The 27,033-nt window shown below is 37.1% G+C and overlaps 2 protein-coding genes across 2 annotated transcripts in view; one reads left to right on the top strand and one right to left on the bottom strand.

The window, feature by feature from the left end:
• LOC140242494 (gamma-secretase-activating protein-like) overlaps window positions 1–5,700 on the bottom strand; it is a 30,618-nt gene extending 24,918 nt beyond the window's left edge. The window contains exons 1-3 of the mRNA XM_072322230.1: window positions 5,619–5,700; window positions 790–947; window positions 60–213 (exon numbers count right to left, since the gene is read on the bottom strand). Of these exons, the coding sequence (XP_072178331.1) occupies window positions 60–213; window positions 790–947; window positions 5,619–5,700 (394 nt within the window). The remainder of the gene's footprint in view (window positions 1–59; window positions 214–789; window positions 948–5,618) is intronic.
• Window positions 5,701–14,614: 8,914 nt separating this feature from the next.
• Window positions 14,615–22,245, top strand: LOC140244849 (interleukin-1 receptor-associated kinase 4-like). The gene is made up of 8 exons (XM_072324462.1): window positions 14,615–14,896; window positions 15,406–15,554; window positions 17,624–17,782; window positions 18,281–18,441; window positions 19,051–19,112; window positions 19,807–20,034; window positions 20,692–20,887; window positions 22,012–22,245. Exons 1-8 carry the CDS (start codon window positions 14,721–14,723, stop codon window positions 22,243–22,245), a joined length of 1,365 nt encoding a protein of 454 aa, XP_072180563.1. The 5' UTR covers window positions 14,615–14,720.
• The last annotated feature ends 4,788 nt before the right edge of the window (window positions 22,246–27,033 follow it).

Below are 27,033 nucleotides of genomic sequence, written 5' to 3'. Positions count from 1 at the left end.
GAGAATAATGATTGACAAAGACTTTGAAGGGAGACGGAAGCACACTGAGCAATCCGTACCTTGTTGCTCACTGACTGACGTGATAGACAGCGCATCATCACCAGTGCGGGCAGGGGTGGGCCTTGTTTCCTTGGAGACGTACGCCAGCACACTGTGCTCCCAGTTGATGGAGCAGCTCACCAGTGGAATCTTGCAGTCATGCACAAACAGGCACTGAGAGAAGATGATAGAAGAGAAACTTGACTTGTATCATATCAAAGCCAAGAAGAGCCCTACCAATCAGTTTTGCCCTACAAACTTGAAAAACAAACGAACAAAAAATGTTGGTACCAGGGACCAACAACAGCATGAGAGTGGCACATGTTGCTCATTATCTGTCGAAACCACAATCATAATGAATTTTGCAGTTCAATTATCCTGAAGAGAGAAGGTGACTTTCCCCTGGCAGAAATCCAGTCTCCACGGAATTGCCTGCTCTGTTCTTTACAATCTGATGACCTTCATTTATTCCGTTTTACAGCTGATCTGGTTTTTGTGATCAAAAAAACAAAAACAAAAAAAACAGGATATCAGAGCCATTCGACTTCCTGTTTAGATACATGCATACACACAAGTTTGGTGAAAGGACAGAATAATGCCTCCGGCACCACTTTGTGGCGGAGGCATAAAAAGTGCCCAGATTTGTGAACGCCATGAATGCTGAACGAAAACATGTTTTGAAAATGTTTAAAATCCATACATGTACTTGTATTTCCATGAGGACAAGTTTGGCATGTGTGAAGAGCTCACCCTGTTTTTCTGTTCCGCTGGTTCATAGATGCCGACATGCGTGACCTCTATGTGATTGTCGCCAACTGGAGCTAAGTCGTCCCACGTGTAAAGGATTGCCCCATTTCTCTCCTGTCCAACAACCCGCAGGGTTTCTGCCACGTCAATATCTTGACCAGCTGGACATTGCAATGATGCCAAAGAAAGAGAGTACGAAGCAAAAAATGACTGCACCTAGCGATTCCAAACTGTTGCTAATGCTCTTAGTAACAATATGAGTTGTTTTGATGTTGCACAGGTCCAATGTGTTGGCGTTCAATGCATTTTACAGCATATCTATTTAGATATTCTATTTCTATACTCTTATTATCACAATAAACTTTTTCCTTTCAGAATTGGAATTTGAGAGTTGGACTTGAACTTAAAAAAATAATAGTACTGTAAAAGTGGAAATTTTCGCGGTGTTCAAATTTTCGCGCATTTCGCGCAACCAGAAACTAGCGCGAAAATAAAAGCACGCGAATATTTTTGCTTGCCATAAAATGTGCCTGTGCGTGATGTCTTGATTCCGCGGAATTAAAAACACGCGAAACTCTTCCAGCCCGGCCAAGCGCGAAAAATTAGTCACGCGAAAATATCCACTTTTACAGTAATATCTTTAAAGAGTGGGAACCCCTTTCACAATAACAATGAAAAAATTAAAGGATGCCACAGGCCTTTGTCACTACTAATTGGAAACTGTATATCTTTCACCATTTATCATCAACAGGTTCATGGGAAAATGAACCACAGATCATGTTAAACATGTGAGGCGCCTCTGATGATCTCCATATATACCATGTAAGTTTTCATGACTGCATGAATGCCAGAGAGTTTCCTGTAACAACAGGCCACGGATCATGTGTTTCTACTTCATATGCTATTAAATTTCAGTTCTCTTTTCAATAACCGTATCATTTTCAATTCAATCACCTGACACTTGTGCTTTCATTTTCCTATTGCGATAATACTTTACGGGCTTCTGGCCAAATCATTATATACCATCCAAGCCACATGATAGGAAAAACATGTGAAAGTAGCATGACATGTAGAAGTTGATGTACTCAGGAATGACGTGTTGAAATTGAACCTGAGATAGATCACAGTGATTGGTCAAGTTTATGGCTAAAAAAAAAAAAAAAAAAAAACATACAGAAATTCTTGTGACTGACACACTTTATGTATTATAAGATAAGATATTAAACTGATAGCAAAGGAAATGTCATTGACAACAGGATGTCATGGAAAAGACGATGAAATAAAAATGACTTGTAGAAGATTACAAGTAGACAAAGGTTTACTTGTCTTTTATTTTTTTTCGTTATGAGTGAATATATCTTGGGGTCATTCTGTGGTGTTGGGGATCATTTTGCTTCAAATATGGGGGCCAAAAAATACAAGATCTAAACTGATAACATTTTCATATTGCCTCTTTGCTCACTGATAGTTATAGCTCTTGAAATTACATCTCTCTTTGTAAGAATATTTTATTCTGAGCACTTTGTGATGATGTGCATGTTAAACAAAACATGTTTCCCCTGCAGAGATTTTGCATTCGAGAGAAACTACAATGCAGGGAAATCTGAGGTGACATAATGGGGATAAGATTTTAGGTCTGATAAATTACAGAAAAGTGAAGAGTGATGTCTGAGATCTTTGTCACTACTTCAACTTTCATTACAAGAGTTATTTTCTCAATACACAAGACGCATGAGGCACAATATTCTGTGTCAGTGACAGTCCATACACTATTCAAAAAAATATATATATGGGCAAGTCCAAGATATCGCGCACCTTATGTATGGGACATTCAGAGATTTCAAACCTCTGAAAAGTAATGAAGGAGCACTTGGATTTTATTGTTTATCATCAGGAGGACTGGTATCCCTGAGAAGAATATTGTGTTTAAGTTTGATGTCATTTGACCTTGGGTTAATGGTTTTATTAAGAAAAATATGCCAACTTACGTATGGGACCAGAGAAAAACTGGATTTTTCAAAATAAAGTTTGAACTGAAAATTCTCTGAAAGTACCTTACTGATCAAGTTCTGTTTGGAAGTGAAGAAAGGTACAATACTGAAGTATCTTTCAGCAAAGTTTCACTGCAAAAGAATAAAGCATATTTTCATGAAGTTGGTTTAATTAACGAAAGTACACCTTACGTATGGGACATGGCTCAACTTACGTATGGGACATTTGTCTTTAGTGCACAAATGCATTCATGGGAATGACTTTAAATTTCCCCATAGTGTCATATTCAGTTCCACAAATCATGCTACAACATGTAACAAATGAAATAGACTTCTAAGTGGGTACTTTCCCGGTTCAGGTACCTAGCAAAAGCTAAAATAAAACAAATAAAAGTAATTACCAATTTACAATTAAATGTCTTAGTTTGGATTCCGTCATGCATTAACACTGTCCTCATGATGTCTACACATACAGATATAGTATACTGACACTCTATTTCTAGCCCATTTGTAATTACTCTAGTCAATATTTTTTCATCAAATGAAAAAAAAAAAATGAGCGAATTCTAGCTTGTGACCTTGATATAGCATACATGTACATGTACAATAACTAATTTGTAGTCTTGATAATTTCAACTTTAGAATCAAATGTCATGTACAATGTAATTTGCAAATACAGTTTGAAGTGGGTACTTTCAGTAGCTCTAGGCTTACCTTGCAAGTTGTCTAAGTTTTTATAAAGCTTTATAATTGTTTGAAATGCAGCACAAAACACAACAACAACAAGAGTACTTCATTTTGCTCTGTAATCATCATGTTTTGCCATGTGAATTTTAGCTCAACTGCAAAATCAATCAAATTTTAATGAAAGTTTTAGATTTTAAGGAGATAGAAGAATGTATGTACCAATGCTGTTTTTTTTTTTTTTTTCAAATTGCCTGGCTTCGTGTCTATGAAACCAAAGACGACAAAATTTGTGTTACTTTGTACATACATACATGCTTGTGTAGTGATACAGGAAAGATTATCATTTGCACATTCAAATCTAGATTTGAAACACTTAAGTAACTCACTGATCTGCAAATTACAATTTTGAATAAATTCTAATAACCTCATTTGATCATACACTACCAGATTGCAATGTATGTTGATAATTGTGTAGATGTGGGGTACAAAGTAAGTATGAGTTGATGAAGGTGTCTCAGAGCACATCTGTCTCTTCAAACACAAAATAGAAAAGAAAATTGAATTCCCTATTTGTTTGTGTAATTTGTGTTTTTCGCACTCCAACCACAGAACCAGTATTGATATTGTGGTTTATAGCAAATGTAAACTATAGTCTTCATTTTACAGGATTTTCAGAAATCATGTTCATGACCTTGATAAGTCATAACATATTCTGAGGGTGAGCAGTTGAAATATTAACAATCATATCAAAATAAAAAGTATTCTCATAGGGTTTTTCCTTTGCTATCAACTCTAGTAATGACAAAGTTACCTGCTCACACCTTACATTGTAAGTGATTTTTCTTTTTTCAGTAAGACCTATAATGTTGTCATTGATGCGCGCCATAAGCACAATTGTTTTGATTTCGCTTTTGAGGCTGTTCAACCTGTGGTACATGCTGAACAGTGTACTGCACCTAAAATGACACTCAGAGAATCCCATTCTTGGACAAAGTCATTTTGTAGAGAGGTAAAGTTGAAAATGATAACTGAATTAAGAAAATGTCCAATATCAAAATGTTAACGGGGAATGTTAATTTAAGACCAGCTGCACAGCCTGTAATGAAAATAAGAAAATACAAGTATAAATGAATATTCTTTATTTTCCTTTCTTTATCATAGAATGACTCAATAATGCTGTTCTTACACTCTCCCTGAGGTCAACTGAGTAGGAGAGGCAGATATATAGACATATCCTTCAGAGTAGGTGCAAAGATAACCATTAACCAAACAAATGTAAGGACATATAGCATCCATGTCAAAAGGCGGTTTTCCCATTCACTTTGCATGTAATGTCCCATACGTAAGGTATTTGTCCCATACGTAAGCAAACTTTAATTAGTTATAAGATGAAGGACTAATTAAATTTCCTCATTTAGTTTTGCTAATCTGGAGTTGAAATGAATAAATTAGAACTTCCTAAAGTATGATTGGTCAATGTCACAAATCTTCAGAAAAAACTTAAAAAAACATACTCAAATCCTTACGTATGGGACACTATGTTCTGGGAAAGTGCATAATTTGCATAATTAATGTGCTGACCTTGTTTTACCAATTGCAGATTATACTAACTCATACAGGGGTCATGTCCATAAAGGAACTAGGTCAAGGACAAATTCAACTGATTTTAGATGAATATTTATAATTTGTCCCATACGTAAGGTTTGTTTTTGATTTATGCAAATCAATGCCATATTTCTTGCATAAATTTGCATAATTCAATATTTTCTTTGCTGGAAATATATGATTTAACTCTTTGGCTACAACATGATATCAATAACTTTTTGATAAAATCAAGATGAATTTTGAGCATCTGAGGGGACATTATCTTGGACTTGCCCATAGATAAATAAAATTTCCTTCATACATGTATCTTCACACCTCCACTTGAACATACCTCAGTTACATGGACATTGTGTTACATGGACATTGTGTAACCAGTGGGAAAAAAAAAAAATCAACAATAAATTCACTAAAATAAGCTGACTACACACAAAGCGCACAAAATCAGAACTGGACAAGAGAAAGGGGGATCATGGGAAAGGAGAGATATGAAAAGGGAGGAAGGCACTTCAAACGCTCTTCAAATGATCGAGGCGATCATGCCAAGCTTACCTTCTTTTACAGCCTCCTCCCTCTGGCTGAGAACAAAGGGCAGGATGTCTTTTGTGATGTCAAAGGTGCATTCAAAATCCATTTCTGCTGTTTTCTTTTTTGTTGTTGTTGTTGTTTTTTTTTTTTTCAGCCTGATGCAGTCTGAATGGGGTCAATGGCAGTGCGATTGGGGAACAATGATCCTCACAGAATCCAAGCTGCCTCCTACCACATCAACTTTATAAGAGCTCTCCACATCATCTGCACAGGTTTAAAATAATAATATTGTTTGATTACTTAACTAACATGAATATACAATGTATGATATCACTGTAGGTTCCTATATACAGTCAAACCTGTCTATAGCGGCCACCCATGGGAAACGAAAAAAGTGGCCGTTATAGACAGGTGGCAGCTATAGACAGGTAATCCAACTTTGAGTGCATTGCCTATACATGTACATAATCATCGTTGGATACATCGATAAGTATTTAATGTACATAATGTACATGCGTAAGTATACACACGTGTATTTCATGCATTGAACAATGCCGGTGTTTATGAAATTGTTGCACAGGAGCATGTGTACAGTCGTGAAGAAAACTTAACACTAGTGCATTATTATGACTGAATAAGTGATGAATGCAGCGGTGGCAATCACTGAATGTTGCCCAAGAATGACTGGCACGATCACAAATCAGAAAAACACGCTTAATTACCGGCTCTGTGGCCGCTATAGACAGGTTACAATCTACCGCGACAAACAAAATTTGTGGCCGCTGGCCGCGTTAGACAGGTGGCCGCTATACACAGGGTCTTTAACATGGCTTTTCTTTCGGGGGGGGGGGGATTTTTCAGTGGCCGCTATAGACAGGTGGCCGCTAAGGCAGGTTTGACTGTATATGACATAGTTTGATTTTGATATCAGTACTCACTGGAGGATATCATTTTTGACTGAGCCAAAGTCATACTTTTTCCATAAAACAATAACACCACCAACAACATTTTTTTTTGCAACAACGAAAAGAAAAAATCTGTTCATGACAAAGTGTACCACACCAACATCATTATGTGTAGACCATTCCCCAGTCCTTTTTCCTTGATTCATTCCTTCCCTTCATTATGGAGTGTTTGTATGTACACCGTACTTCATTTGATTTATGTGTATGACAGCTTGCTTTAAAAAAACATCTTTATATTAAAAAATCAGAGTACTAACTGTAAATGATAAGATGGATAAAAGAATGATACATTCTTATGATAACAACAGGTAAAGAAGAGAAAAAAAAATTACAAACTTGTATGAGAAAGTTTGAGTAAATTCCATGGATTTTATCTAAAGTTCAAGTCTCATATAAGGCTAAAACCCTTCTCGAAGTTAAACAATAAAGACATTTATATCATCTCAGTACATTATGAAAGAAGAATTGTACAAACATGTTATTTGAATCTACAATATTTTGATAGTAATTCAACTGTCATCATCCCCATGTTACCTCGATAGATGTCACAGACTTTTTGACTGTTTTGTGTCACTTACTACAGAGTTATAAAAAAAGAAAACCAAACAAAATAAATTCAATACCAATTCCCAGGGCCACATCATGGCATTCTTAAATTAGACTGATTAGGTTGTTGCTAGAGCAATACCAAATTAGAAATGGGTATTCTTCTCAATATTTGGTACAGAGGACAACAGAAGCCATCAGTACTACATGTACAATGGGGGACGACAAAATATTTGTACAAAACATAACTGGTTGTGACACCGTAATGTGTGATCTACACAGTATGGCATTTACACTGCTTGATTGATTGCAAGGAAATCTTCACAAACACGCAAGGCTTAAATGCAAATATGTCTACCCATGTTTGCTCTGATCATTAACACAAACGAAATGGGGGGGGGGGGGGGGCATAGAAGATAAATATTTAAATGCTGGAGTACTTCTGATACTGTATAGAGACGTTGGTGCACCTTTCCCAGGGCAAGGATTAAAGTCTATCTGTTCAGAATCACGAAGGAATGACTGAATAGATAAATTTTTCACAAACTTAAGCTAGTCACTATAACACTAATGTCTCAAATCCAAACAACTTTGGCATCCTTTGCTTTGCCCCCCCCCCCCCCCCCCCCCCCGAAAGACATCTAAGATGTATTAATCTAGTGCTAAACTCTAAAGTTTATCACAAAGCTGGTCTTTGTAATAGTCATGTCTCAAATCCAAGCAATTTGGGCATCTTTTGCTTTTCTTCCCCCCCCCCTAAAAAAAAAAAAAAAAAAAAAAAAGATAATCAAGTGCTATAACTTCAAAGATACCAAAAGTTAATTAGTAATCTTAATTCATGACTTCCATTCATATAATGCCAGTCATAACAAAATCACTGACACAAAGAACTATTGCTGAAATCTGGTAAGATTCCACTGCACAGCATGGCATTCATGTTTGAGACTGCATTTAAGAATGTCATTTATGGGGTGATGGTGAAGCACATAGCACAAAATTGTCACAAGTTAGCAAAATGGCACTAGTGTCCAACGAAAGCTAAACTTTATTCCATGAAAAAAAAAATAGAAATAGAAATCTGCATTACAACATGCAATAAGCCTAATACAAAAATCATTTGTTACATGCACTTTAGATCTTGTTGGCTTTTGATTGGTACAGAAATGAGAAAGGAAAAATACAATAACAAGCACATTATGAAATCCATGCACACAGAACTAAGACAATTGGAAATATGCATTTCTGCATCAATGATGCATGCAGAGCACAGTATCCTTTACTCCAAAGCACTCCTATGCTGTTTCACAACACCTTTGCAAGAACTTATTCACTTCCCTCCCCTTCAAACACAGCACCAACTTCAAGGAAAATATTCCATTCAAGAACTTACAATTGTGCATCCTGCATAATACGAACACTGGTTCATCAACTTAAAAAATCAGCTCACACAAGAAGGAGACTAAAGTTCTCCAGCCAGACTCCTCCCTGGTTGTGTCCAATCTGATCCCTGCGACACTGTACTTAGCCAACAAATAGACCACTATGTCATTTTCAAACGGACTTGACCATTGTGCAGTGAGGCTAGCTAATGCCCTTTTGGTAAAAATGGTGTCACGAAAGTCCAAACAAGCTTATCTTTACGAAGTTACAAGCCTGCTCTGCCAACAGTCAGTACCGTAGGTCACCTAGACGGAGAGGCAATCAGTGTGTGCCAAGACCTGATCAGACAGCAATAACAAGTGGACTCTGACCCAGTTTTACAGTGCAGTTCACAAAGACTGGTTTTGCCATGACATTGCGATAACAAATCTGTTAAGTACTACGTACAATCCTGTTACAAGTCAATATTGTAGAAGGTCCTGATCTGGACTCCAATAAACATGACAACTGCAGTGTTAAAAAAAAAATTCATGAACATAGAACAAGAGAGAGAGAGAGAGAGAGAGATGTATTATATGTGGAATTAAGACATTTTGAATTACAGAACTTTAAATGTTTCTTCGTTTACATTATGTTATCCAAACTGGATTCATAAACAAAACAAATAAAACATCTACAATGTAAGAATTACAGGACAGGCAATAATTAATGCTCAAATGAATATGACACAGTGCTGCATTTTCATAAAATTTATAATGAGCATTTCATAAAAGTCAAAGAATTAAAAACTGGACAGCAAGAAGCATACATAACATCTTATCACTCGATACAGGGGTAATCGAGCATTTGAAGTGCACCGTGGGAAAGGGAGGAGTGGGGAGGGGTGCTCTTGGTTGGTTGGATCAAGGGTAACTGCTCCTTTCCCTAAGTCTCCCTGATTCTGCTGTTAAGAAATTTCCTGAAAACTTCAATATTTCATGTCTAAACAAACAAACAAAATTCCTGATTAAAGAATCAATACAAGTAGATGTTGTATCACAAATTAATTATTTCTCTCATACCGGCATTGCTCTGTTGATGTGTGAATGTTGTTTCCATTTCAGGTAACATCTTATCAAGTATTATATCATGAATCTTTGCTTTACAACCTATACTGTATTTTCACATATTTTAGAATACAGTTTGCAAGTTGTTTTTTTTTGGCAAATGTTTTGTACATCCATATTTTTTTGCTAAAAATGAAAACAAATACATGAAATGAAATGAAATAATATTAAATGAAATGTTGGTAGCCCTAGTAGCAGTGTGTTTCAGACACCCAAGCCCATAATTGAGGGAAAGCAGCAATGGTGTACAACACATGTCGGAAAGTTGAAGAGGAAAAATCAGAGAATTGATTCAGAAGTTATGAATTTTTAAAGTTTTAGTACCACCATCGCTAGGCAAAGAGACTACTACATGTCATGACATAATTTTGGATTAAATAATAAAGAAAATACTTGGGAGAATTTCACAATTTTTCTTTTCATGAAAACTGGACTTTCCATCAACTTGCTAAGTATTGTTTGATGGTAATATCATTCCCCCTGGTTTCCGAATCTAGGTAAATCAAATAAGTGAAATCATGTTGAATTATTCTCTATTTTCTTAATATTGAGGTCCAAAATGACATCATAAACTATAGTAAGTATCCCATCCAGTGAAGGATGGCACTGAAAGCTGCTTGAGGCAACATTTATAATTTCCCAGCAAAGAAATGTTATCAATTTCATCCCATTAGAATGATCCTCTTTTTTAATCCTCTCAAACTTTGCTCATAGTCTGGCTGGAGCTCGGAGGCTCATGATGCAAACGGATATTTGTGTTTAAAAGAGCTACATGTAACTGTCAATTTTTGTCAAGTATTCATATCGTTTCATGAGACCTCTGACTTTTGTAAATTCTTTATTACTTCCCCCTATCAGCTTCCTCTTCAATGCAGAGAATGAACATCTACAAAGATAAAAGTCCATTATGGTATATGATCTCATTACGCAAGACAGCTAAGTTTTACTGTCTTGTTATCAATGTTTTTATCTGACGGCCTGTGATTTCAATTTATCCTACCCTTGCATCATCAACACTAATCATTTTTTTTTTTTTCACACCTCGGTCAAAGGGGGCATTCATGGGTGAAAACATCTTGTTCAAGATGGAGCTTCATTGTCAGAGGATGGCTCCACTGTCATCAGATTCAGAAATCACACTCAAGAACCCACAGCATGCAATTCCCGGCTATTGAGTGGTTCAAGTCATACCTATCTGAAAGGTTTCAGGTTGTTTGTGTTGATAATGCAAAATCTGATCCTGCTCCATTAGATTGTGGTGTCCCACAAGGATCTGTCGGGGGCCCAACGCTTTTCTCGATTTATCTGACTGGTTTGAAAGAGATTTTACATTGTCACTCTTTTAACTATCATTGTTATGCTGATGATATCCAGATATATACATCATTTCTACCTACCAAACAAATGTCGTTGACATCATTCAGAAACTTGAGGCTTGCATCCATGATATCAAAAAGTGGATGAGCTCGCATTCATTGAAGTTAAATTAGGAAAAGTCAGAGTTGTTATTTATTGGTTCCAAGGTTCTACTTGACAAGGTTAGTCTTCCTTCTTTAACGGTTGACAATGACGTGATTATTGCTCCATCTAAATCATGTAGAAATCTTGGAGTATTATTTGATTCTACAATGTCCATGTCTGTTCAGATCTCTGCTGTCTGTAAATCCGTGAGATATCAGTTACGCAATTTGGGCATTATTCGCAAGTATTTAACTCGTTCAGCCACAGAAAAAATAGTTCATGCTCTTATATCATCACGACTTGACTTTGTTAATGCACTCCTATTTCAGCTACCACAATCTCAACTTTCACGGTTACAAAAATTGCAAAATTCAGCAGCCTGCGTTGTTACCCTTACCAGGAGAAATACTCACATTACCCCTGTTTTGTCCTCATTGCATTGGTTACCTGTTGAATATCGCATTGTATTTAAACTATTACTATTTGTTTTTCATTGCATACATGGATCTGCCCCAGAGTACAATGTTAATTTACTGACATTTTATAATCCTTCCAGATGTTTAAGGTCATCCGATTGTAGATTGCTTGTTGTTCCAAAAATGAAGAAATCATGGGAGGATCGGTCGTTTGCACATGCTGGACCTTACCTGTGGAATCAGTTGCCTCAAGCTATCCGTCACATTTCGAATGTTGACTCCTTTAAAGTTGCCCGCAAGACTCATTTGTTCATGACCATTTTCCAGTAGAATTGTATATTATGATGTATATTTTTTCATTATCATTATTGTGTCATTCATTTTCATGTGCATGTTTGTGTAAGGATTTTTGTATTTCATAACTTACTTCTTCTACTGCGCCTTGAGCACGTTAACTATGTGGAACTGGCGCATTATAAGTACCCTGTATTATTATTATTATTATTATTATTAAAGTATAATTGACATGTAAACCGCACCAGCGACCCCACCCCGCACTGGTTACAGCGCCCCGCCCCGGGGTTAAAGTGACATGGTAGATGCAAAAGCAAAGAGGTGTAGCATGCAGAAGAGAGAGAGGACAAAGACGGCACAGCTGTAGATGAGTAGAAAAGGGGTGGAGGAGGATTATGAAGAGAAGTATAGCCAGATGACTAAAACTAAAAGAGGAGAAAAAAGAATAAAGGGAATAATAACTTATCATTGATTTTTGTCTTTTCGCCCAATATTAGAATTTTGTAATTTGTTATTCTTGGTGGAATTGAACAAATGAATTGAAATTGAATTGAAACTTTTAAGGGAATACAGAGAAGCATCATAATGAATATGATGATGGTGATGAGTACTGATGACACTGACAGTGATGGTGATGATGATGATGGTGGTGGTGATGGTGATGGTGGTGATGGTGATGATGATGATGGTGATGGTGGTGATGATGATGATGGTGGAGATGGTGGTGATGATGGTGATGATGATGGAATTGAAAAAGCTATTAAACTGTAGAAGTGCTTGTGGAAAAGCAAACAAATAAAAAGATACAGACTTCCATGTTCCAATCTTATCCCTGCATTCCACATCCGCATAAAATATTCACTTTGAAGTTTGACCACAGCATGGATCGCTCACACCTGAAAACTGCTTACCAAATAATTACTTGTAAAACATACTTGATGAGCTAGAAAATTGTCAGTAGGGCCTATAGATTGTGTGGACATCTGGTTCTGCTCTAGAGTCGAACTCGATCCTCAGACAGCAACGAAGTATCACGTTTACCAGCTTCAGCACTTGCTCATCACTCGAGCGACAGGGGGTCATTAGCATTAGGGTATCACTATCATGGCATCAACACACAGACACAGCTCAGTCAGCAAACTTCCACTCCCAGTCCCAGCAGTACATACAGCCCCTCGCCTCGGCTCAAGACATAAACAAGAATACACATCAGATTCTTATAATACTTACAGAAACCTGTGTGTGAACACAATCACTGGAGATGATGAGAAACGCCAAACGCCTATTGCAGAGCTAGAGGAGTGATGATAGGCCCATCCCAGATCAGTCTGGGTAAATTTACCTGCAGTTAACCTCAGGCCCGAAGACCGCTTTGCTCGACACTCCCACCATGCCAGTGAATCTGCCAGCAGATGGAGCTATGTCGTTTGTTTACAAGTACAATAACGTACCACCACCAGACCACAGCCTCAGGCAGTACAGATAAAGCAACGTACATTGTACGGTACCTGTACTGTACCTCTAGGCTGGACGTGGGAGCACAGCTAGGCCCTCCTCTGTGTGCGTGGGAGTCGTCAGAATCGGAGTGACTGACTGTAAGCGCTGAACTAGTCTCTATTAAAGAAGTCACTAATTATTTGTTGTTAAAAACACAACAACTGTGATAAATTTCTGTTTCCAGTTGTCATCGCATTAAAAGTGTATAAATATTCATTTTATTACAAATAGATAAATGATATTGCATATTTTTTTACTCTCAAGTATCTTTCCAATAATTTTCCAAAAAATTAAAACGACTGTAAAGATTTCTAACAGCTCAAAAGGAAACGGGATTTCCCCTAACATTTTAGCCTTTTCTCAAATACGCGGTATGTTTTTCGTATATTTATTTCTTGAATACTTTTTAAATTACTGTACATTACTGATCAGATGTATATATTTCTTTTAAGTTGAGAACTCTGCACCTTAGCTCATACCTCTGGAGTCAGTGTGTACTTGTTCACCAAAACGAGGGAAAAACACATATATTGACTTCCTTTTTTTAACACAGTATAAACACTAACAGTTTAATTAACACTGCGTAGACGTCTACTGGCACTCTTGGCAGCACCACTGTCGCTGGGGTTATTTCATACCGGATCTCACACACATGACGCATAGCAAGTCGTGTCTCACTTTACAGGTTTACATCTGGGAGGAAGGTGGATTACATACACTCGGCTCGGTGGAGAAATAGTGCTATTGACATGGTCTGACTGACTGGTTGTATATACTTGCCCAATTCAACGACAACCTGGAGCATTGCCGGTCCAACAAGGGGTATCTTGCGAGACACTAACTATACACAGCCCAGTCGCCGCTGTACATACGTAGCGCAGCGTATTAACAGCGTCTGGTCGGGCTAGCGAGACACCAACACTACAGTAAGGCAAATGCGGGCATGGTCCCATTATTTCATTGCAGTACTGTAAATTTACCTATTTTGACAACCTAAACAGACTATTACTAGAAATTTCAGTTTATTGACATTAATATGTTGTAATTTGACTTAAAGCATCCTCGACCTTTAAACTCAGAGTGAGTCATACAACCTCACCAGCGGTCTCAACACAGACTGATGCTGCTGAAGCTCATGCACGCACATTTGGCAAGTTAGTGGGCTGGTGGAGACCACGTTCATCCGTGTATAAACTGACAAGGCAAGGGTAGGGTAGCGTAGAGTATGTATGGCCCTATGCCTATGGGAAAAAAAAAAAACATTGGGGAAGGACATGAGGAAGTCTTTCCAAAATCTCAAAACTTCTCATCCATTTGGAATAAAACTGAAAATAAACACCAAAGGGATGAAAGGAGTCAATGTTGAGCCATCTAATCTTCAATTTTTTGTTTGCACCAGTATTTCACCACAGGTCTCAACAACCTTTAATGCCGTAAAGGTGCACACGGACAATACTAAGAATGGCAGCAGTGACTGCAGACACATTGGTCAGAAATTTACCCCTCAGTGTGCGGAGAGAGCTGGCATTGTTTCTGGATAGCACTTCTCCAACCTATCTGGACTGGCGGGGGATGATGGCATTGTTACCACGGCGACCTGGATCAAATGAACTTAAATACTCAGCAAGACATGAAAGGTAGAATAGAACAAAAAAAAGAAGATATTGTGTAATAAACTTTGATAAGAGGAAGCTGATTTTTTTTTTATCATAGTAATTATATAATGAGTGCTTTCCTAAATTTTCCTGATCATAATGAATGCTTTCTTGGCCTGAGATGTGTAGTTTCAAAGATATGCAAGTAATGTCAATCAGTAGATATGAAGAAATCATTTTCTGAGTTGGCAATGTAATGGAGGACCACTGTAGCTTTATCACCATAGGTCAAGGTGTACAGTTTTTAAAGTAATCATGAATATTTTGTCAAAATAAAGGATATTTGTAGACATTCAGTGCACAGATTATATTCTACAAGAAAAGCCCTCTTTAGATAAAAGCTAGCTTGCATATATATTGAAATCTTGTCAGATAAGATTTCACGTATGATCCACATTCATTTTAGGTGTGAAACTTTGCATTCATAATGAATGTCTGTCTTTTAGCTTGTCATCTTGGTGGGTTATTTTCTGTTCTCCTTCCGTTGGCAGTCTTTTTGAGCGGGTCGCACATCGCCCAAATGGAAGCCCCACTCTGGCCATTTTGGATGACTGGGGGACCACCAACGTCCGGGTGTCTGACCTCCTTGCCGTGCTGGCAAAGATGAAACATGATGCATGCATGGAGGCACTTCTACCAGGTTTGTGAGACAGCCATCTTGGATAACTTACCTTTGACCCCCAACACGCTTTTCATGCCGGAGAGAAGTTTGGTTTGTAGGTTGTCCAACAGTGTATGCATCCTATCCTATCAGATATAGGCAGAAAACTTGAGAGCATTTTCCCGTATGTGTGTTTTAATATTAAACTCTTGTCCAACAGTTATGTTGTATATATGATGTCAACTTCATGAATATTTTTCCTGGTCCTGAAAGTTTATCGATATTCAGTGCATTACAGCAATTCCAGCTTAAAGGAGACCTCCGGATGATTTTCACATTTTTACATTTGAGCAACTATAAATTAATTATACTGAGGACAGAGTTTCAGAATTTGTGATAATTGGGATGAAGAATAAGAATATTTTGAAAATTTAGAACAAATTGTAATGAACAAGGATGATGACATGGCAGAGTCACCATAAGAATGCATGAGTTGGGGCTCAAGGAAGCAGAACAAAAGAAGAAGGCATGCATAGATTATACACAGGTGAACTCACAAGCAAGCGGTATTGTAAGGGAATTACACTGCTACATTTCTGAAATATGTGAACCTCCTATGTCATCATCCTTGTTCAGTGTAATTTGTTTAAGGTTTTTCAAAGTATTGTTTTTCTGCTCAAGAACCACAATAAATTCCACAAATCTATACACGGAGTTGTCGATTTATGTACTACATGATGTGAAATTATGAAAATCGTCTGGAATGTCCCTTTAATATGTCCATATAAAAAATTTTAAAAAATCAAAGTGAGTCAAAAGTTTCATCTGCCAGAAATGGCTTTAGTCAAAGCACAAAAAAAGTTCAGAATTTTTCCATGCATTAATGTTTGTAGAATTATTGAATGAGACAAAGTGAAAAAGTAACAAAAAAAAAATCAAAAAGAAAATCCAGTCCATTGTGACTGCTTGAAGTGCACAAGAATTTCACTGCGTGAGTCGAACTACAAATTCACGATGACAACCTCACAAATCTGAAGTTCTCTTCTTGCATTCTGTATAGTGTATCTGGTTCCTTACACAATCTGACCAGTCCATACCATTATGAAGCCAAAGCAATCTCTGTGTGGCTATGTTCCATGACATGAGTGCTGTTCATTGATATATCTGCCTCATAACAACTGTATTTGGTATTTTCTTTTGGTGTCTGCATGTGTAATTCTCTGATCTTAACCCATATCGGGCCAACGCACCTGTGTACACAAACACCCAAGTGGCCCAGCACCATTCGCGCACACACGCCGACAAACAGACAACTCTCCAAACAATTGCTCTTCATCAGCAAGCAATGAAAAAAAACATAGACAAGTTATATATCATTTGAAAGAGGAAAACAATCTCTTTAATATGGTATATAACATGCTGCCATTAAATGCATAGTATAACGTCATTCATATGTCATTTTATTCACTATGGGATATTCCGTATGTGGCCCCTGCGGCGTTCGGACGAACTACGGAATATCTCGTAGATGGCCCGATATGGGTTAATTATGAAAACAATAAAGTTGAGGTGACTATTGTGATTACTAGAATTTGTGAGCATGTTTTGCCTGCTGTCTAATTTGAACACTGGCTAGTAAAACACAATAATGCAGATGTGCACACACACACACACACAAAAAAAAAAACACATTTACATTTAAACTCGATCATTAACACTTGCTGTTTTGTAACAGTTTTGGTCAATACATTTCCATAACACAAAGGGGAGTTACGTATGCAAATTCATTGACAATATTCATAGATTGTTAAAATTTGCAACAAGAACATGCTTTAACAACAGTTTTGTGATGCACAAATTTAAACAAGAGTCAATGGCATGAATGAATTTGACTCTCGCAAGATTCAAATGTTGCATTAACCTGAAGGACTTTCTCTATCCTAGTCCTGCGGACTTTGCCTGCTAGAAAGTTACAGTTTATACACCGTGTATATATTATGTATGTATGTGCGTATTTATGCTGTGCACTAGTATGTCTGCATGTATGTGTAAATGTATTCTTGCTGTTGGTGATTTTTGTTGCCACTCTGCCACCATACCCCATGCAGGTTCGAGTGAAGAATACCTTGATGAGGGACCAGCCCAAGATATTCCAAACAATCCAGTGGTACCAGTATGCCCAGTGCCCCTTGCACCAGGTCCCCACAAGCCCTCTGCACCAGTTCCCGATGAACCATCGCTACCTCCAATCTTTGAACCCAACAAAGGTTAGCACAGCATTGCCTACTATTCATTTCACTGTCACATCTGTAAAGGTCAAAATGACTGTTGAAAAAAGAAACCCTTCCACAGAAGCACCACATCATTGTTTTTACAAAAATATCCACTGTATCTTTGTCCAGTGATACTAAGACCCATTAGTCAAATTTTTCATGATGCATCATGTTTTCATTCTCAAAAATGTGGTGAGGTACATGAAGTGATTGATTGATTGAATTTGCAAAGTTTTATTCATGTTTTTGCTCAAGATTATATATTTGTTCTGCTCCTTCTCATATTGGTGGTAGATGTTCTGGAGTGATTACATGTCAATCTCCATCATGCCTCATCCACCCCATCTTTGGGAGAGTAAAAGTTGATTCCTGAATCATGTGAGCTATTTAGAATAGATCTTGGTGGTTTGTTTTTGGTTTTTTTTACAATCATTTAATAATTCATCCATTTCACTCACTTCTTGGTGATGTTGTTGTTATATTTCTGTTCAGTTCAGCGGTTTTCCTATGAAGAGCTCTGTCGAATGACGAATCGCTTTGACCAGCGTGATGTGGCAGACGGGGGATGTAGGATAGCCGAAGGTGGCTTCGGGACGGTCTTCAGGGGTCGGTTTGCCGACAATGAACCGTGTGCGGTGAAGAAGCTCAAAGATGTAAGTAGGATGTGAACGGGTTAGTTTCTCAATTCGCTTCCAGAAGATAACCATTTCTACAAAAGTGTGTGGACAAAGAAGAAGCAATGTTCATCTTTGGACAGGGCACTTATGAACACCATCCTTTCATTTAATCTGTCACACCTTTGCCATGCATTTTACTCATTATCCTGCTTGAGGCAAGTGTTTGAGGTATATTAAAGATTTTTTTTTTTCTCTCAGAGTAGTTTTCTCCTGTAGATTGATATTACACAGTATGAAATGCTTGTGATAGATAGGCTAGCATGAAGCTGTAGAATATGCAGTAGATGTTTCCAAAAGCAATGAGGATGGAGGGTAAAAAGCATAACCACCAACAACAACAAAAAAAATGATAAAAATAGTATGTTATGAGATTAGATACTATGTAGTGGCATTATCTGCCCATTTTCTATATACGGTAATAATGCATTTTGTTGAAATGTCATGTTTTGTTTGACTTAGTGTTTACTTGCTTTGTACGTTGATGTGGGGAAAAAGTGTTGTATTCAAATCCTTGTATCATTGTTGTCTTTTTTGTTTTTGTCTTTTGTCATATCATTTAATTCATCTATGTACATATTTTGGCAGGTGACATCAGAAGATATCAATGTCAAGCAGCAGTTTGATGATGAATTAAGTGCCCTCTGCAAGTAAGTAATGGCATTTTCAAATACAAAGAAGCTTTCAATGAGTGTAGATAGATAGAAATTAGAATGAATAGATAGATGGATGGATGGATAAAGGAATAGATAAATTGATTGATTCTTGCATAGATGAATACATCTAGATAGACATGTAGATATGTAATGTAGATAGATAGATAGATAGATTGATTGATTGATTGATTGATTGATTGATTGATTGATTGATTGATTGATTGATTGAGAATGAAAAATTGAGAGCAAGAGAATAGTGTATCATTGTTAGTGTTATAACTGAGCTTCTCTTAATTTGTTCATTTACTAGTCTGCTGAAATAAAAATCAAAGAAAGTTCAAATACACTGATGCAAGTTTCAGATAGTTTCAAGTTTGATATGGAATAGAAACTATATTTCAAGTTTTCAGTGTAGTATCTTAAATAGACTTCTTTATCCATCACTGCACTTGACGTTTTGCAATGAAAAAGGGCTGAGATAACTTTCATATCCTGAACCAACATGCATCTTTCAATCAGTATCCCATTTTTATTTGATGGGTATTCCAATTTTGAGGACATATAAGACATTAAGTTTCATGAATAAGGTCATAGGTTTTTACTAATGGAGAGTGCTTTAGCTCGACAAGTTATTTTTGTTCCATTTTTACATTTTCTTCCCACCCCACCCCACCTCAACCCTCCCAAGACTGAGGCATAGAAATCTTGTTGTCTTGTTTGGTTACTGCTGCGAGCCCCCAAACCTCTGTCTGGTCTATGAGCTCATGTCGGGGGGTTCCTTGAAGGATCGCCTCTCACTCACAGGGCAGTGGAGGGAGCCACTCACTTGGCAAGAGAGAATGTCGATTGCAAGGGGTGCTGCATCGGGACTGAAGTTCCTCCATGACAGTGGCTTCATTCATCGTGACATCAAGAGGTATGAATGGCTCATCGCTGCAAGCACAACCTTTTTAATCGTACAAGAGTTGTAAAAACAATGATTGGACTTCCAGCAAAGGTAATCCACTTATAAGCTGATCTGTGATTGACACACTCAACAGAATAGCTGATATGAGTCATATGAATGACACACACTGCCTGATTTTTTATTGTATATTTTCTGCCAAATGAAATAATAATATTGATAATGCTGGCAAACCTGAAATCTGAAGGGGGAGCTTAATTTGCACTAATCTTACATGGCTTTTTTTTAAAATAGATTTTCCAGTGCACTGTATATTTGTCTGATTGATGAAGACTCAATGGTCTGTTGCCTTTCAACTTGCATTCAATCAAAATCTGTAGTTGCTCCATTTGTACAGTAGCATTGCATTTCATGCTATGTTCGGCTGTTTTCATTGATAAGAGGATGTGTCTTTTACATTTGCATATTCAGAAGTCCAAATTTCATTTGTGATGCATGTAGACACTGTCATATGACTGCGTATGTATTCATTGCAAGGATCATGTTGATTGTAGTAGTCATTCTAGATAAAAATGGCCTTGGAATTTAGAAAGAATTAAAACCAGGGAACTTTATCATGATTAGTAATGTATATGATGTCTGCCAATACGTCTGCTCTTACCTCATCAGCGCTAATATCTTGCTTGACGGCCAGCTGACTGCCAAGGTGTGTGATTTTGGGCTTGTACGAGACCGCTCAGAGTCTCTGGGAACAGACGCAACCCATTTCAACACACAGGTCACCATAGGTAGCACCCTCTACATGGCCCCTGAGGCTGCCAGTGGCGAGTACTCGTACCGAACCGATGTGTACAGCTTTGGCCTGGTAAGTAGACAATACTGTTGACAATACTGTTTACAATATCGTTCTCACACCTGTGGAGTTGCATAGACAAATTTCCAGAGTTGGGGATGGGGTGGGGAATGATTTGAGGTCCAGAGAGGCGATCACAATGTATTTTCAAATGCACACACTCCCATAAACACAAACATGGATACATAGTTATCCACACACACAAACAAAACAATTATATATATCTAGTCATGTCCTCATTTCTTCATGCAGAGAATGACAAATTTTGAGTAGTAAGAGTATATATGAATTTAACAGGAATGTTTGTCATGTTTCTCTTTGTAAAATTGATAAGAGCTAGCAGGTTTTCACACTATATTCCATGATTTTCACTACTAAGAATTACGATAAAACTGATAAAGTTTTGATTCCTTAAAGAATAAAGAACCAATCATAATAATGTTATACTACCAATGGAGGTTGCACTTACCTTGAACTTTCCAGATCTCTGGAAGAGAACACCAAGTTCATGCACCCACTGCATGGCATCTCAAACAGTGGGCAATTAGACAGTTTACGTGACATAAAAAGATATCCCCTCCCCCTCCCCAAAACCCAGAGGGATAATTTTACATGCCATCCTCACACTTTGTGAACTGGGGGGAGGGGGTGGATGCATACCCACTTCCATGTCCTCCATTGTAGAAGGACTAGATGGATCTTGGTTGAGAAAAACAAACAAACAAAATAATGAGTATTTGAGAACAAAATACTAACTTTAATCTTCTGAAAATTGTTTCTGATTTCAGGATCACTTATTAATGTAGACAGTTAGAAGCTTTTGATACTTCTGCAACTGAAATTAAAAGGTTATGTCTGACCAAAATAGGGCTCAAATGAAAGGAAAATGTATTCTACCATATGAAATATTAACAGTGCATACCAAAAAATATGCTAAAAAGACACAGTATGAAACAACAGACATGACGTTTCTAGGACCCACCGGGTTATGTCTGCTAATACCATTAACATGTTTACTGCATGAATTACCGATGGCATTTTAAAGTAGTGGTCCAAAGAGTGTCTTTTTTATGTCCTCTTCCATAGGCATGTGAATGATTTGCTCAGAGATAAACATTCTTTCATTTCGTATGCAGGTTCTGTTGGAGCTCTTAACAGGAATGCTGAATCGCCATGAGGCCTTCATCCTCTCTGTAGTAGACAGCCGGATGGAAGAGTGCGGGGAGGATAAGGTCAAGCTCATTGACCCCTCGGCCGGCGGCTGGAATAAGGAGTCCGCTGTGGTCATGTACGACCTGGCCATGGATTGCACGGATCAGAAACCACGGCGACGACCTACCCTCTCAGAGGTCAGCTGCCCATGCTGCTAGTTTGTTTTGCAAGTCAGTGTGTGTGTGTGTTTGTGCCTGTGTGTTCAGGTCAATTACTGTATATGGCATATATTTAGTGAGTCTATTTTTTTGCGAATCAGGACTTCCCGACAATTTCACAAGTGGTTAAATTCGCGATCATGGATTACAGTACTGTAATGAACGAAGAAATGTATGTGTGCACAGCACATTCATGCCAAGATCAGAGTTAAAGGGATTGTATAGTTTTGGTTGAGACTTAACTTCAGGTTTTCACCATTTTTTTTTTTTGTGAGATAGTGAGAATCTCTTATTGAATATGAAAGAGCATGTAATTCCATGAGGATTTCAATGTTTATTTGATGAAAATTGATTATAAAATGGCTGAGATATCCAAAACAGAGTGATCCTAATAAAGTGTGGGACCCACATTTTATTACGATCGTTTTGTTTTACTTTGTTTTTGGATGTTTCAGCTATTCCAAACCCGAATTTCATCAAATAAACTTTGAATTCCTCATAAATTTGGTGTGTTGTTTACTAAATTCAAGAATAGCAGCTGACTTGAGAAACTTGAGAAAATAGAAACCTTGCAAAATATATGAAATGTACAGTTCTTACCAATGTGAGTGAATCTATGTGACATACATGGTATGTCATCCCTTTTTGTTGGTTTATGTGGTGTGTGTGAGTGTGTTCAGAAGAAGATGTGGTCAGGTAGGTGTAGGTCTATGTAGCTGAACTTAAAGCTGTTAAGCTTTATGGGATTCCTCATAAGACTTCTTCGTAGATAGTCTTGTCAAGTTTGAGCAAGTCCTTTTCACCTTCATATATGTGTGGATACAATGAATGCAGCAACATTAGCAGAACATTGTTAAAAGTTTGAGGAAAATCAGACAATCTATTTAAAAGTCATGAATTTTGAAGTTTCAGTGTAGCTATCGCTGATGGATGCAGAGATTTCTATAGTTTGTGATGCCACATGTGTAGAAGAATATAAAGAACAATAAAGAAAATTGAATATATTTTCACTTTTCTGGCATTACAAAAGAGAACTTGACTTGCCTCTTTCAGAAGGCAGGGGGAATGATATCACCCTGCATACTTCTGTGAAAAGTCAAAGGAATCTGTACTTCAAAAAAAAATGAAACTTTGTGGAATTCTCTTAATATTTTCTTTATATCATTCCACGCATGTGACATCACAAACTGTAGTAATCTTTGCATCCAGCGATGGTCAGCACTGAGACTTTAAAAATCCGATAACTTTTGAAAAGATTGTTTGATTTTCCTCAAACTTTCGCTGCAAAAAATGTGTTCTACTAATATTGCTGCATTCACTCAATCCACATACAGAAAGGTAAACTTCTCTTTTAAGTAATCGTAGCATTGCTTCACATCTGGCAGAGATTCCTATGATCCTATGAAAAACTTTTATATCTTGAAGTGCAAATACTTGTGCAAGATTTCTCACACCAACAAACAATGTTCTGGCTTGCATTATATGAAAAAAAAAAATAAAAATAAAAATATGTATCCAAGAGTGGGCAAGTCCTCTCAAACAGCTAATTTCACTGGTATATGGCATCTAGACTCAAAAATGATAAAAGAGAATATAAAATCCACTTTTGCTGTTCATTTTCACAAGATCTAATTTTGTTCACTGAATTTTCAAACATTCTGTTCTAGTTTACAAAACAGCAGCTTCCAAGTGCATTAGAATAGGAAGATTTGATTCCTACTGTATGTCAATATTAATGTCAATTGAACTCGAGGACTACATAAAGTGACAACTTGACAGCAAAAGTTTTCCTTTCTATACAGCTTCATTTGCTCTGAATATTAGACTACTGTAAAAGTGGAAATTTTTGCACCTACTTTCGTGCAACCAGAACTAGCGCAAAAATAAAAGCATGCAAATTTTTCTGCATGCCATATGTTCCAGTAATTTGATGTCTTGATTCCACGGAATTGAAAAAACGTGAAATTTGTCTACCTGACCGAGTGTGAAAAGTTACTTGTGAAAATATCCACTTTTATGATATTGCATTCTTTATGAGAAAGGATTACAAATTCTTGAACTGTGATGGATCTACAATTTTTCTTTCATTCTTGGTTTTTGGTTTGTTTGTTTTGTTTTATTTGGCTTTATTTCCGAAATAAAGTTATGTAGAAAGCTGGAGGCCACCAAAGAGGGTGTCTGACCTTGGGAAAGACACAAGGCACCGAGAACTGGCAGCGTCAGGTTCTGCAGGAATGGTCTTCAGTTCTACATCAGCTCCAAGGTAGAATGCAAGTCTCTATTAGAAAATGGTTACTAAAACATGGCCTCAGCAAAGAGTGACAATGAGGAGTAAACTAGAGGAATATGAGAAACGGTTGTGTAATGTATCCAAATTTTTCCTGTGACTACTGGTGAATTTTATGTCACTGTGCATATGTATCAGGATATTTATTTTTTTATCAAGATTTTTTTTTTCTTTTTTTCTTGGATGACCATCGACTATTCTCCATGTACAGTGGACTCCTGTTATAACGAAGCCCTCGGGACCTGCACTTTTCTTTCGTTATATCGAAATTTCATTATAGCCAAACAAATAAAAAATAAAAATACATAGAGTGGACAATGTTGCTGCGTGAATTTTGACTTTGTTGTAACCAGAATTTCGTTATAACCCTGTTTGTTATAACGGGAGCGCACTGGAGTCTAAGTTGATCCAATGGGCTTTTACGATGCCTTCACTATCATTATGTAGTGGGAACTACCGGCAATTCCCCACTCCAACCGTACTGTCATTGAAGTAAGCTTGGCTTCATTTCTTCATTCCGTTGCAGCTTGAAGGAGTATATTGCTCACCTATGTATGCCTCAATATCACTTTACATTTCTACCAATGAGGATGGGGTAATTGGGGGGGAAAAAAGTGTTCTGTAAACGTTGATATTTTCGTGTGATTAATTTTTTGCACTGAGCGGCTCAAAAACATATTTGCGGGTTCTTGAATTCGCGCTGTGCAATTGTCAACCCAGTCAGAATGTGCAGAGAAAATTGTGAAAGATATTTTTGCGGGTTTTAGAAATTCGTGCTAGCCAGAAGTAGCGCGAAATATGTGAAAATTAATGTACCCCGAAAAATTCATGCATTTACATAAACACTTCATAGTCCTCTGGACTCCATGTTAGGAAGAGCATGGATAATTTCTATTGGAAGGAGGGAATCATACAAAAGGGACAACTTCTTGTGAAAACAAACAATAACCAAAAAAAGGACCAAAGGGTTTTTTTAGGATCAAAGTAGGCCTACATAATTGCTTACAAAAAAGACTAGTTTCGTTGATGTCATCACCCAGGAAGAAGACATCAAATGTAACAGTACAGTTTTTCATGATTTCATGTCAGCAAAAAAACATTTTGTTCAAAATGTTGACAATGTGAGTGATGATGTAAAGTTGCACGTGTGATACAGGGATGTATATATTATGTGAAAGTAATATAGCTGTAAGAACTTTGAATGAACAAAATTGAGAAATCAAGAGGTTTTTAACATCATTTTTACTATTTTGTAACATCCTGTTAATGTTTGTATATGCATTATAGTGTCATATTCTGTTGTGATGCAGAATAATGAGCTTTGCAAGGGTACTAATATCTTGTTCAGTGCTCCTCTATGTATATCATAAAATGATGACATAGCTCTACAGGGCGAGTAGAAATTACTCCCGCAGGGACCCACAAAAACATCATGTCTCAATGATTATGCAGGCATAATTGCCGAGGGCTTATTAGTCACCATGTAAATTCATTTGTACATGTATTGTGGTCTTTCTATCTTCATGGCTTCTGGTATATTTGTAATCATGAGAGAATTTTAAACATTTTAGAAAATATATTTGTGATAGTCATATGTACACATCATAATACAAATTGTATGTACAATGTGTTTGCGCCTGTAATAATATGACATCTATCAGGCTAAACCTGGGTTAGACCAATGTAAATGAAATATGAATGTACAGATTAAGAATTGTCTTGTCCAAATGTGTGACCCCCTTTTATGGAGGATAAAACCAAATGAATATACTGTGAAATTGATGAGAACATCAACATAACTTTATTTTTTTTTAATGCACTCTTCTGATACGGTGTATGGTTGTTGTTGTTTTTTTATGCACTCTTCAGATACGGTGTATGGTTGTTGTTTTAAAGATACATGTATATACAAAATTGTGGGACACATTGTAGGAATAATTCTGTGATTGGCGATAATCTGTACAGAGGTTTGTCAGAAACATGAATGTGATATTTTGTCTACAATTATGAATCAAAGTGTCTATGACACCAGTTCAGCATAAGCATGACTTTGAGGCACCTCATGAACAGTTTGCATGTGAATTTTGGGGCACTTTGAGCTACACACACTTCATGGTGGATTCTACTATTCATGAACTGTTGTTTCAAGGTAGCCACATGGCCAGCCGTAGGCGAGTTCTTCAGTAATGTAAATGTTGAAACTTTTGCACTACAATTATTCTCTGTTTTTACAACACATGGCCAGTGAGCATCAAGTCTTCATAATTTCACATTTGAGAGTATTTTTGTATCTTAAAAAAATATTCATGTGTCATCATTTTTGCAGCAGTTCAGTGTGGTGCAAAATCTGCAAAAGATTTCCACACCATTAAATACTTCAATGAGTCCATGTGTGCCAGCCCTGTAATGATGATAAGGACCGATTACACTTTCATAACAAGTACTGGTATATACTTTTGTTCAATATTCCTATGCACATGAGCATATATTTATATAGAAAT

This window comes from Diadema setosum, chromosome 2, assembly GCF_964275005.1.
Source record: "Diadema setosum chromosome 2, eeDiaSeto1, whole genome shotgun sequence".
NCBI classification, from domain to species: domain Eukaryota; kingdom Metazoa; phylum Echinodermata; class Echinoidea; order Diadematoida; family Diadematidae; genus Diadema; species Diadema setosum.
This window is presented reverse-complemented; position numbering and strand designations above follow the sequence as displayed.